Source organism: Antechinus flavipes, chromosome 1 (assembly GCF_016432865.1).
Source record: "Antechinus flavipes isolate AdamAnt ecotype Samford, QLD, Australia chromosome 1, AdamAnt_v2, whole genome shotgun sequence".
NCBI lineage: Eukaryota > Metazoa > Chordata > Mammalia > Dasyuromorphia > Dasyuridae > Antechinus > Antechinus flavipes.
In genome coordinates this window covers 721,281,445-721,295,441 of record NC_067398.1, presented here as the reverse complement: position 1 = coordinate 721,295,441, position 13,997 = coordinate 721,281,445, and the positions used below count along the sequence as shown (strand labels likewise).

At 47.3% G+C, this 13,997-nt stretch overlaps 1 protein-coding gene across 1 annotated transcript; it reads right to left on the bottom strand.

Annotated features, from left to right (window-relative positions):
- Positions 1-2,444: 2,444 nt before the first annotated feature.
- Positions 2,445-13,424, bottom strand: LOC127545800 (tubulin alpha-3 chain). Its single transcript, XM_051973293.1, has 5 exons — positions 13,339-13,424; positions 9,338-9,560; positions 6,471-6,619; positions 3,751-4,431; positions 2,445-2,836 (listed from the first exon to the last, which is right to left on the bottom strand). Exons 1-5 carry the CDS (start codon positions 13,339-13,341, stop codon positions 2,540-2,542), a joined length of 1,353 nt encoding a protein of 450 aa, XP_051829253.1. The 5' UTR covers positions 13,342-13,424; the 3' UTR covers positions 2,445-2,539.
- Positions 13,425-13,997: the final 573 nt, after the last annotated feature.

Here is a 13,997-nt window from a genome sequence, read left to right as displayed (position 1 = left end):
GGGGGGGCAGGTGTAGCCCAGGGCAAAGAGCCCGGTTTTGGACTCAAGGAGGACTGAATCCCAGGCCTGCCTTGGGTCCTCGGTGCCGTGGGATCTTGGGCCAGTCCCTAGTCAAGGACACTTTTCCTTTCTGTAAATGAGAAGGGGAGAGGGGAGTGTTCCACCTTAAATCCTCCATCACTGCACATCCACCCCACGGGCAAAGGAGGCTCCACCGGGCAGTCGAGGCTCTGAGAGCTAAGTGGACACTGCCTCCAGTCCCGATCCCCTCTAATGAAAGACCTAGTGCCAAGGTACCCCTCCCCTGATTAGCGGCAACTCAGGGGGAGATCCGCCACACTGGGGGAAGAGGTCGAACTGTACCCTCAGAGTCACCAAACTGGAGACCATTGGCCCCCAAAAAGGTGCCCGTCAATTCTGGAGCAGCTGGATCCTGGCGGGATGGACCCGGAGAAACCTGGGCAGGCTGAGAACCCATGGGGAGGGAAGGGTGCAGAACTGGGAGGGGAAGTTCTGCGGCAACGGCCATATTGGAAAGGACTGAAGAACCTTCCGAGCCATCACAACCAATCACCAGCCTAGGAGCAGCGCCCTCATTTATTATTACAATGGAAAGCTCTACCCAGGGGAGGACGGGAGGGAGTGAACGCCCAGATCCAACCCCACCCTTCAATGCCAGAGAGGGCAGAAGGCCGTCGAGAAGGGAACAAGGAGCAGCAGGGCGGCATTTAGGCGCGAGTGCTGAATTTAACATCCGCTATAAACGAGCCCTACCCAACATTCACAGCCCTTTTCCGTTGCTTTGTCAGGTTCATAATAAAAAAATCGAAGCAGACTCTGCTTTTCTGACCCACTTGAATCAATTTAAGGGAGTTTACATGAGTAATCCCCTCCAAAAGGGCAGGTTGGCTTTTCGTAATGAACGCTCCCAATTTTATAGATTATCTGCTGATATTTGTCTTTGAATGATCTGTTCCGGTATTTTCCCAGGAACTGCCATTATGATCTCCAGTTTGGAGCCTCTGTTCCCTTCCCTTTTTTGAAAATTGGCTTTTCCCCTTCCCCAGGGCAGGTCTCTCGGGTCAGAAGACCTCCAGGACCCTTCCCATTTTCCTTGCTCTTTCAAAGATCGTTGCCAATGACCCAGCACGACACGTGCCAGTCCTCATTTTAGAAAATGTGTTGACCAATAAGGGAATTTCCTGAAAGCGCTCTAAAACCCACGCTTCCTGTCTAGACCAGGTGACTGTCTATCAAGGCACCTATGGGTAACATCCCCGGCCGTTTTTTGGTTCTGTCATTTCCAGTGCAAACATCACCCTCCTCGGCAGAGAAGACAGGTCTGTGATCATTGTGCCCATCTCCTGCCTCTGCCAGGCCGACCCAAACTCATTCAGCTCCTCTGACCCAGAAGTCCAGAGCGTATCGACAGTTAACATCCCCTCCACGTTTACGATGCCCGGGTCTGCTTAAGTCACATCTTCCAATACACCTTAGCTGAAATGGGGGCCCAGAGGTGGGGACTACTACATACAATGGCCGACTTGTTGATGGGTTGGATTCGCTGAACTTTTAAAATTCATTATTATTAAGGGTAGCTTTCTAGGAAGGTGTGAAGGAAGCATGGGGAAAATGATATAGAGACAAAAAAATAGCCATAAAACCTATTGAAAAACCATTCTCACCCATGTTTTCTTGGGGACACTCCCTACCAGCTACCCCAGACAGCCTTTCCATCACGTGGCCCAGAATGGGGGGCCCAAGGCAGACTCTAAGCTCTAATCCCTTACCTGCATACAAACGCCCCGATACACCTTCCTCTGAAGTCCCCTTTGAAGGTGTAAGTGACAAGCTCCCATCCTTCAATATTGAGTCCTCTGAGTCACTCTGAAGCCAGGAACTAATTTATCTGAGACACTCATTGCCATAAAGAGCCCTTTAAAGTTTAAGCTCCGTTCCTCTAGATTCTGTCAACGTGGAAGACGAAGTTGTTTGAGTCAAAATTCTAGGGGAAAGCCTTGGTCCCAAAAAGGCCGATGGGACACAAGTCGTCATTCGTACAAGCCTCGCTGGGTGCGGCCCCAGAGGAGAAACCGGGAGCAATGGGGAGAAACTACCCTCAACTTAATAACCTCCTAATGAGCGCTGTCTACGAGACCTCCCCAGTCACTGCACAGATGCTGATTTCTGGACTCGCAGAGGTCCCTCCCAGGTCTGGGGTGACTCACCTACAAATTCACGTCCCCATTGCAACGAGCTGTCTATAAACGCAACTGGCCCTGCTCCAGTAGTGCGTATTTCTTACTGAAGTGTCAGGAGGCAGATGGAGGGAAGAGAGAGAACCCCAGGATTTCTGGGGTCCAATCCAGGTCCAAGAACGTCCCTTGGATCCTAGTCAGGCTGACTCAAACGAGTTTTGTGAGACTAGAGAGAAAAGACCAAACTGCTTCAAAAGGGAAACATTTATTCGTAAACAAATTATGTAACCAGTTATACTTGTGGGGGGTGGGAGGCAAGGCTCCCCGGCATTCCTCTTCAACTAGTACTCTTCCCCTTCCTCAGCCTCGGCCTCCACCGAGTCGACGCCCACCTCTTCGTAATCTTTCTCCAGAGCGGCCAGATCCTCCCGGGCCTCCGAGAACTCGCCTTCCTCCATGCCCTCCCCCACGTACCAGTGGACGAAGGCCCGCTTGGCGTACATCAGGTCGAACTTGTGGTCCAGCCGCGCCCACGCCTCCGCGATGGCCGTGGTGTTGCTCAGCATGCACACGGCCCGCTGCACCTTGGCCAGGTCGCCGCCGGGCACCACGGTGGGGGGCTGGTAGTTGATGCCCACCTGTGGGGGGAGGGGAAGAGACTGTCCACTCTGTCATCACTGGTAGTTACTAATATTCTGACCTTGGGCCTTCCGTGGTCTCCAGACTCCTATCACTGCTACCTTCTCCCCAGACTGGGGGAGCTAGCCCTGAAGCATCCTCCCACTCGCTCCTTCAGGTCCAGGCCAGACTGTTTTTGTTTTGTTTTTTTTTTTTACTGTCACCAGATACCCCAGAAATGTGCTTTTCACTCTACCCTGTAACTTGACTCCTGGGAGCCGTCACAAACCTGGGGGCTAATGCCGGCCCGCTGGTGTGCGCACCCTGACAACAGGCACCAAGCACCAGCTCTGTGCACATTTTTCCAGGGGCAGGCAGGGACCATGGGGCTGACCCCCCTGTCCACTCAGGTGGCCTCCTTTTGGTAAAAGCGTAAGCCTTGGAGGAACCTAAATGAAGCAAACTCAAGCCTAAGGACACGCCTCTCTCCCTCCCAGTCCTGTGCCTGTGCCTTTGTAGTTGCTGCTTGCCTTGCCTGCAGAGCATTCCCTGAGCTCTGCCAAGTGACACCTTCCCCTCCCTCCCCCACAGGCTCACAAATTTAGCTCAGCCTCCTCTTCCTGGCTCCTCACCTTAAACTAGCAGACATGATCTCATGCACCTGCTGGCACCTCTGGCTCCCCTCCAGTTTTGTGTTATGTTTATGGACATCTCTAATCTTTGGGGACCCAGCACTGCACCTCCCCCCGGGCCCCCTAACTATATCCAGGGGGACATACGCCAAGCAGGAAGAGGCATCACATCCAGGGTCCCCAGCAGGAAATCGATTTCTTGCCCAACATGTGCGGGATTGAGGAAGTGTCCTTATGGGATTCTGTATAGCATTTTCCCGAATCCATGGCTTCCCACCCCCGAGCCCAGGGACCCGGCTTACCTTGAATCCCGTGGGGCACCAATCCACAAATTGAATCGTGCGCTTCGTCTTGATGGTGGCGATGGCGGCGTTGACATCTTTGGGGACCACGTCCCCTCGGTACAGCATACAGCAGGCCATGTACTTGCCGTGGCGGGGATCACACTTGACCATCTGGTTGGCGGGCTCGAAGCAGGCGTTGGTGATCTCCGCCACGGACAGCTGCTCGTGATACGCCTTCTCGGCCGAGATGACCGGAGCGTAGGTAGCCAGGGGGAAGTGGATACGCGGGTAGGGCACCAGGTTGGTCTGGAATTCCGTCAGGTCGACGTTCAGCGCCCCGTCGAAGCGCAAGGAGGCCGTGATCGAGGAGACGATCTGCCCGATCAGACGGTTCAGGTTGGTGTAAGTGGGCCGCTCGATGTCCAGGTTACGCCGACATATGTCATATATGGCTTCGTTGTCGACCATGAAGGCACAGTCGGAGTGTTCCAGGGTCGTGTGGGTGGTGAGGATGGAGTTGTACGGCTCCACCACTGCCGTGGAGACCTGGGGCGCCGGGTAAATGGCAAACTCCAGCTTGGACTTCTTGCCGTAGTCAACCGAGAGCCTTTCCATGAGCAGAGAGGCAAACCCGGAGCCCGTGCCTCCTCCGAAGCTGTGGAAGATGAGGAAGCCCTGGAGCCCCGTGCACAGATCGGCCTGAGGGAGACAAGCGTCGGTTACCAAGGGCGTGTTCTCGGAACCCCCCCCCCCCAACTGCTGCAAAGCTGGCCACTTCTTTCGGAACCCCCCCAACTGCTGCAAAGCTGCTCCCTCCCCTTAGAACCTCCCCAACTGCTGCAAGCTGGCCACTCTCAGACTGCCCTCTAACTGCTGCAAAGCTTGTTTATACTAAAGGGTTAGGAAGGAATTGCAGATGGCCTTCCCAGGCTCCTTCTAAAACTTTCATCTAAAACATCCCCCATTCCATATGTCTTTTGAATGACAAGAACCATTATTCTTATGCAGCCACCCCGACTGTGAGTCCATCACTGCTACAGAATCAAGTATAGCCCTGGTTTTTCTATACACCAAGGAACGACATCAAAACTCCCACATTAACCAGCACGTTGAGAATGTTTTGCCTAAACTCACTCGGCGCTCTGCATCTCCACACCGTGACTCATTGCTACAATGGAACTTCCCCCAATGACTGACATCTAAGCCTGGCTGCAGCCACCTCCTGGCTCCCTCTCCTCAATTTCACTGCACTTTGTCGTCTTTACGAGCATTAGTAACAGGTATTCCTCCTCAGAAGCCCAAAGAAAGCCTGCTTCTGTCATTTCAAAGATGGCTCAGTTCAGGAGAGGTCCAGGATGCACCAGCAGGCAGCTCCCACCTCAACTCATAGCATCCTGCCCCTGAGGCAGGAAGGAGGACCGGGACGAGCTGGAGGAGAACCCGCACAGGGATTTCAGACCATGACGCAGACACCAATTACCTCCCCTGCTAGACTGAAGTGTGAGAAAATCAATCACGTGGATTATTGGAATAGTCCAATCAGTATTAATCCGTTCAACAGAATCCCATCAAAGTTCTGCACGTGAATAGAATCATTCTGCCTCTGGTAGAGCTGTTCTTGAATGTCTGGATATCCGGCCCTATAAAAATGGGGCTCTGGAAGCAGGCAGCCATCTCAGATTGTGAGGAAGAACTGAGGACCCTTTACAAAAGGGCCACTGCTCAGAGCTCTGCCTCACTCTCTCTTATAAGTGCCCCTCCTATCCTTTTAAAAACATCTCTCAGAACAAGTGTTCGCTGAATTCCAACCAACAAAATGTCACCGAGGCAAAGAACATTTGCCTGGACCAGAAGACCCTGCCTCTGCCCCAGCGGCAGTGTGAACATATGGCACCTCTCTGCAGCTCAGGATCCTGTCCCCCTCTCTCCCAGTTTTCTAGACCCAATCTCCTTTTCCCCTTCTGGTTCTTCATCAGAGTCCTGGCCCCTAACGGGGTACAGGTACCTTTCAGGCTCATCCTGGGCCCTTTCCTTTCTGTCCCTCACCTCTCACCTGGTGACCTCATTAACACCCACAAGTTTAACTCTATGGATACTGATGGCCACGCGCTCATCTCTCCCGAGCCTAGGCCACATCACCCATTGCTCAACTGAGCCCTCTCGGGCACCCTCCCCCTCCCCTGCAGTTCCAAACAATACTCCCTCACCCTGGGCGCCTTTTTTTAGGCTCTCTGCCCTCAGGCCTGGAATGCAGACCCTCTTTACCTCCACCCTTGGGCACACCCCTACTCTCTTTTATGTGGAACCTTCTGAGGAGGCCGTTCTTGGGCTGCCCAGGAACTAGGTTCTACCTCCCGGGGGTCCCTAGATTTTATTTTGCACATACTTTAAAATGTTTCTATTATGTCCTTCAAAATGTAAGCTCTTGGAGGGGGTCTTTCTATCCCTACCATGATGCCTGAAACACAGTGGGTGGCTAATAAATGCTTACTGATTAAATTGTTTTGCAAAACTTCAGAATACTAGTTATATGTCACCTATAAATCAAATAAATAGTATTAGGATACTGAGAAAATCTTAAAGTCAGAATGGGATTTAAAGACACTCAGTCAGAAGACTTGACACATGTGCAATACCTTAGGGTTCACAATGGCAATACATCTTGTAAACACTGAAACAAGATCTGAAAGCACAGCTCTTGGCTCTAGGACCATTTCACAAGGTCGCTGGGTCCTTACCAGTTTGCGGATCCGATCGAGGACCAGGTCAACAATCTCCTTGCCAATGGTATAATGGCCTCGGGCGTAATTGTTGGCTGCATCCTCCTTTCCCGTTATCAGCTGCTCAGGATGGAAAAGCTGCCTGTACGTGCCAGTACGGACTTCATCTATGGAAACGACATGTGTGGGGCTGATTATTTCACGTGCTTTTTTATCTTCAGTGTGCTCAAGTACAAAACAAGAGCAACTTCAGATTCTGCAAAGGAGCACATGCTCCCTAAAGGCCAATAAAGAAATAATTTGAAATTCAGAAAATTTCTCAGGGAGAATGTTGTAGGGAAAAAGAGTGGGGAGAGGAGAGCTTAGCTGAATAAAAAGTTAATTATGTAGGTAACATGGTATTTCAACTAGTAATTAACAATAGCTAGCATTCATAGACTGCTTTGAGTTTTACAAATATCTCATTAGAGCTCACTTCTAAAAAACTGTGGACAGAAGTTCGAAATATTGTACAGGGAGCAATAAGAGAAAATGCCAAAAAAGAAGAACAAGAAAACTAAATGACTTCTGGTGAAGTTTTACAAACAGCTTTGGGGGAAAAAAAAAGAAAAGAAAAGAGAAAAGGAATAAGATTCACCCAATTGAATACAGAATTCCAGAGTAGCAAGGAGAGAAAAGGTTTTCTTAAATGAACAATGCAAAGAAATAGAAGAAAACAATAAAATGAGCCGGAGAGCTCGTCAAGAGAAAAATGGATGTGGTAAAAGACAAAAGTGATAGGAACTTCACAGAAGCAGAAGAGATAGCCAAGCTGCCAAGAATACACAAAAGAACTACACAAAAAAGTTCTTCACATCACTGATAACCATAATGGTATAATCACTGACGCACAATCAGAAATCCTGGAAGCACTGCTAACAAGGCTAACGGACATGTGGAATTCCTGCTGAGCGATTTAAAACCCTAAAACCCTAAACCCTAGTTTTTGAAGTGCTACTCAATATGCCAACAAACTTAGAGAATTAAACAGTAGCCACTGGATTAGAAAACATCAATTTATGTCCCAATACTAAAGAAGGGACTATCAAAGGATATTCAAATTACTGAACCGAGCAAGGTTTATACTTTGGCTTCGGCAAACGTGAACTAAAAATTACCAGAAGTGCAGGTTTTTAAAGGGGCCAAAGAGACTAAATTGCTGGATTATGGAGAAAGCAACGAAGCTCCAGAAATTTCCCCCTCCTTTCTCCCACCCCCTCCCCTAGATGGCAAGTAATCCAAAATATGTTACATATGTTAAATCCAATATATGTATACATATTTATATAATAATCAGGCTGCACAAGAAAAATTAGATCAAAAAGGAAAAAATGAGAAAGAAAACAAAATGCAAGCAAACAACAAAAAAAGAGTGAGAATACTATGTTGTGATCCACACTCAGTTTCCACAGTCCTCTCTCTGGATGTAAATGGTTCTCTTCATCACAAGATCATTGGAAGTGGCCTTAATCATTAAAAGAAGAATTTTGAGAGTGCCTGGGACAGCAAGATCAAATCAATCAATATTTAAAGGCATTAATTCAGACTCTTCACTGGAAGATCAAATACTGAAGCTGAAATAACTCTGGCCACATAATGAGAAGACAGGACTCATTGGAAAAAACCCTCATATTAGCAAAGATTGAAGACAAAAGGAGAAGTGAATGGCAGAGGATGAGATGCAGATTGTCAGGGAAGCAATGAACATGAGCTTAGACAGACTTGAGAAATTTTGCAGGATAGAAAGGCCTGCTGTTTATTGGCCTTTGGGGTAAGAGAGTCAAGACACAAAGGAACAACATTTTGCCCTCATAACGTGAGCTGCTTCTCTCCCAGGATAGCTGTAAGAATGTAAAGATATTATCTGTCCAGTAATTTAGCTCTGAACATCTCTGAGAAAGGACAGGAGAGACAGAAAGTGTGTGTATGTGTGTGTACATAGACTCCCATGTATATGTATTTTTTGGTATCTCTTTATAACAAGCTCTGTACAATTTTGGTTTCCTGTTATTCCTTTCTTGAATTACAAAAAAGTCCTATTTTCCAGCCATTCTGGAGAGCAATTTGGAACTATGCTCAAAAAGCTATCAAACTGTGCATACCCTTTGATCCAGCAGTGTTACTACTGGGCTTATATTCCAAAGAGATCTTAAAGAAGGGAAAAGGACCTATATGTGCAAGAATGTTTGTGGCAGCCCTCTTTGTAATGGCCAGAAACTGGAAACTGAGTGGATGCCCATCAATTGGAGAATGGCTGAATAAATTGTGATATCTGAATGCTATGGAATATTATTGTTCTGTAAGAAATGACCAGCAGGATGAATATGGAGAGGCTTGGAGAGACTCACATGAACTGATGCTGAGTGAAATGAGCAGAAACAGGAAATCATTTTACACTTCAACAACAATACTATATGATGACCAATTCTGACGGACGTGGCCTTCTTCAACAATGAGATGGACCAAATCAGTTCCAAAAGAGCAGTAATGAATTGAAGCAGCTGCACTCAGCGAAAGAACTCTGGGAGATGACTATGAATCACCACATAGAACTCCCAATCCCTCTATTATTGTCTGCCTGCATTTTTGATTTCCTTCACAGGCTAATTGTACACTATTTCAAAGTCTGATTCTTTTTGTACAGCAAAATAAGTGTTAGGACATGTATACATATATTGTATTTAACATGTATTTGTCAACCTGCCATCTGGGGGAAGGGGTGGGGGGAAGAAGGAGAAAATTTGGAACAAAAGGATTTGCAACTGTCAATGCAGATCTAGAAGAGAAAATGGGAAGTCCCTCTATCATTGTGATTAAAATCTTAATTTAACTGCACGCATACATACCCACTACAGTTGGCTCCAGGTCTACAAACACAGCTCTGGGCACATGCTTGCCAGCCCCGGTCTCACTGAAGAACGTGTTAAAGGAATCATCGCCACCACCTATGGTTTTATCGCTTGGCATCTGACCGTCAGGCTGAATTCCATGCTCGAGACAATACAATTCCCAGCAGGCATTGCCAATCTGAACCCCAGCCTGTCCAACATGGATGGAGATACACTCACGCTACAAACAAAAACAAACAAGTACAAGTTAATTTTCTAGGTAGTCAATATTTGTAGGAAAAACAAATTATCAGCTTACCTTTCTTTCTATGCTACTTTATGGTTTTCAAGCCCTTTTAGAACCATTATCTTTGAGAAGATTCTGGGAAGATTGTGGAATAGGTCAGAAAATTTCAAACTCTCCACATTTCCCCACAAAGGGAACAAATTTGGGCTTCAAGGCAAATATAGATGGGTGAAAAAAATCAAGACTGGGGCAAAACAGGGGTCCCCCAGGCACAACCCAAGAAAATACCAAGAAAGACACCAACATGAAATGCAAACACTCCCAGGCTAGCTGCACAGAAAGAAAAAGTGGAGATCTTGAGGCTACCACAGAAACTTTCACCTCCTGGACTACATGCTGAGTCCAGGAAAGCAGAGGGAACCTCTGCTGATTAGGAACATAAGCCCCAGCTTTGTGGCGAGTTGGGGCTCTGAGTCAGAAGGAACTAGCAAACCAGGAGTGCAGAAGCAGGGGGCAGGGATACTGCTGGATGTAGACACTTACAAGAGGATGGAACTTTTGGTTTGGGGTTCCAAGTTAGAGGGGAGAGCTGAAGTGAAGCTAGAGGCACCATCCTCCCACCCCATGATTAGGGGTGCTTATACTAGCACCTCTCATTAAAAAAAAAGGAATAAACAAGAAAAAACACAACCACAGAAACTTATTATATAATAGGGATAGGGAACACCAGGTTTATCTTCAGAGGACACTGAAGTAAAGTTATCCCAAAGAGTAACAATAAATGTTTCCCTGCCCAGAATTTATAAAACTCACTATAAAGAATTTAAAAATTAAATGAGACACACTGAGGAAAATAAAAAATCAAACCATCCAAGAGAAACAAGATTATAAAAAAAGTTAACCAACTAGAAAAGGAGATTTGCAGTCTAATTTAAAACAAAAATAACTCTTTGAAAATTAAAATTGGGCAAGGGAAAGCCAATGAACTCTAAGAGAACAAGAAGTAACAAAACAATATAAAAGGTGAAAAAACAGAACAGAATTTGGAAAACAAATCAAGAGGAGAAAATATAGTAATTGGACTACTTGAAAGCTGTGACAAAAAAAAAAAAAAAAGAACCTTGATACAATAATGTGAAAAATCCAAGAAAACTGTCCTTGAGTGATAGAACATGAGGGGAAAAATAGAAAATAGAAAAAATCCACTTCAAAAAGATGCTTTGTGGAAAACATAGATAGGAATATTATTTTGTTTTCCTTTTTCAAAATTTTCAAAATATATGCAGGTAATTTTCAATAGTCCCTCTTGTAAAATCTTGTGTTCCAAATTTTTCTCTCTCCATTGCCCCCTCCCCTCTATCCTAGATAATAAGTAATCCAGTTATGTTACACAACTCATACAACTATTATTGCCAAATTTTGAAACCTTGAGATCAAACAGAAAATTTTTCAAGAAAAAATAAAACAATTCAAATACACTGGAACTACAATTAGAATTGTACAGGACTTAGCAGCCACAACAGAAGACCACAGGTCCTGGAATCATATATTCTGGCAATCAAAAGAATTAAGCTTGAGGCCAAAAATATCAATCCCCAAAATTATCTATAATATTGAATTTTTAAAAACGGACATCCAATGAACTTGTAGATTTTCAGGACTTTCTTTCACCCAAACCTGAACTCAAAAGAAAAGACAATGTCAAAGATGAATTTCAAGGAACTTCCTGTGGACAAATTATTTGTTTGTTGTTTTTTTTTAACATGGAAAAGTATGTCATATGTTTAAGATTGACACTAGTAATTGGGTAGCTCAAAAGAAAAATTGGGGCAGAATCAAATATGATCTGACTCGAAAAAGCAAAACCACCTAAGGAAAGGTAAAAATAGTAAATATGTTATACACATGAAGGCAACATTAGATATAGTTTTACCTATATCTATCTATATATATGCCATGAAAGGTATAGCAAGCTCCAAAATCTATAAAGAAATGAGGGAGGGATGGAGGGAGAGAGAAGCAAAGGGTGAGATTAGACAAAGGAGGCAGGGCAGAGGGAGGTTAAGTAATAGCAAGTAAGTTAAGGAACAGAATTAAAGCAGAAATTAGCAGGGATAAAATAAAAGACATATACACAAACAGTACAATAAGGATTAGGAGTAGAATCTATTAGAAAGGAAAGTATGGCTAATAATCATACTTTAGACAAAAAAAAGATTCATTCGAGAAATATCTATCAATCATAATTGTTTTAGATGCATGTTTACCTATGGTTAATTGCATATAGGTATATGTAGCTCTATGTATTTGTGGGGGGGTGATGGGGGGTGTATGAATATATCTATATATAAATACATCTGTGCTTCAACTATAGCCTGCTTGGGGGAGGTGGAAGGATTTAAAGAGGGGGAAAAAAGAATGTGCCCAGCAGAAAACAAAAGAACAATTTAAAAGGAAGCCAAGAAAAACTGGACGCTCATAAATATACTTTATTCTACTATTATCTATCCTTTCTTGAAATGTAATTTTTTGTTATATATTTTGAATCCTCCCTGATGTTTTGCTGGGCACGGGACAATGATCTCTTGGAGGTTTTTCTCGTCTTACTTTTTTCTATTTTTTTTTCTTATTTAATGAAATAGAATTAACAACCAAAAAAACACCATTATATGTCCAGCCTAGGGAAGTGACTTTTCTCATTTTACAGGATAAGAGCAGAGAGGCTGCAAAACTTGCTGCCCGTGGCTAAGTACGGAATCTGAGCCTTCTGGATCTTTGCCCACAATTGTCTTGTTACACTGAAGTTCCGCATTTGTTGTCAATATTAAGGGATTCTGTAAAGTGAACAGTTCTAATCCCGATTAGCAGGTACTATTTGCTGCGAGGCCACAGGCAAGCCCCAGTTTCCTCCTTTGTAAACCGGACCTCACCCTCTATCTCACAGGGATCTCCAAAGAGAAGCGCCAAGAATGGCCAACATTCACCTCCCGGGATTCACAAAGCTCTTTCCACATGTCTCTCCTAGAGTGGAGGCACCCCACCCCCATGCAGGAGCGGCCCCACAACACGCGCCACTGTCTGGGTCAGGGGCCAAAGGGGGCTCAGAGGTCACCTAAGACTTCTGCGGATATTCACAGCTGGAGGACCAGGTGACCCCTGCCCTCCCCCACCTCACCCCGGCCTTCCCCAACCTCACTTTATCTTCCAAACTTTTATGCACTGGCAACCAAGGAGACTCCCCCACCCCCACCCCCAGAGCCGAAGCAAGGTCTTGCTACTGAGAGGGGCGCTTCACGGGGCTTCGTGGTCCGGCGCTCATCCTGGATAATACCCCCCCTCCTCCAATTCTGGACAATCAGCACCGTCTGATTTATCACAGACCCAACCAAAGACCCCGCGCTGGGCTTGTCCGTTTTTTGAAGTTTCCCCCTCAAAGCCTCGGGGCACCCCGCCCAGCCCCACTCAGTTCTCGGGATCTTGCCCCTCTTGAGGACTTCTCAGGGTGTCGGGGGAACCTCCTGAATCGCTGGGATTCTCCCCGCACTAGCCTCCCCCCCACGCCCTGTCTCAGTCCTCGGGGCCCTCCACTCTCCCTAGCTCCTTAATTCTCCAGGAGACCCCTCTCTCCTCCCTGCCCCTTCCCGTTCCCCAGGGCGGCTCGGGGTGGGAGTCAGGGCAGAGAGGGAAAAGCAAAAGGAGAAGGGAGAGGAAAAGGAAGGAGAGGAAGGCGGCGGGTCGGGCCCGGGGTTCGCGGGGGCCCGGCCGCCCCTACCATGATGAGACGCCAACACCGACACCTCAGCCCTCAACGACCAGCAACCGACTGAGGGCGCGCCGAGATTCGGTGCGTGCCGCCTGAGGAGTTCCGGCCGCTGATTGGCCGAACTGCCCGAACGCCGCCTCTCATTGGCTGAGCCGGGTCGAGGTGCGCGCGCAGGGAGCACGCCACGAGGCTCGAGGCGCGGGACGCAAGGCGCGAGGCTACTGCGCTTGCGTGAAAGGCAAGCCGTGGAAAAGCGCGAGGGCGAGGCCCGAAAGAGGAACTGCTGAGGCGCAAACGGCGGTCTGGTGGGGGGCGGGAGGGGGAAGGGGCGGGTTGGGCACGAGCCTCCCTGAGGAGAGGGAAAAAAAGGTGGGGGCTTCCTAACTGGGCGGGATCCATAGCCCGGTGATTGAAGGCGCCAAGCTCTGGAAAGCCCCAGTTCCTCCCGACACTAAGCCTAAATGCGCGTGTGCAGGGGCGCGGGGGGGGGGGGGGGGGGGGGGGAGGAAGAGTGGGATTCTCCGTGGCCCCCGCCCTCCAACCCTGACTCGCCCAGTCTCGCGCGGCGCGCACTGCCCGGCCGAGGGCGCTGTTGGGCCTATTTACAGATGGGGTATAGAGCGGTCGCGGGAGCTCGCATCGAGTCTTAGCTTTTGTTTTACATCTGC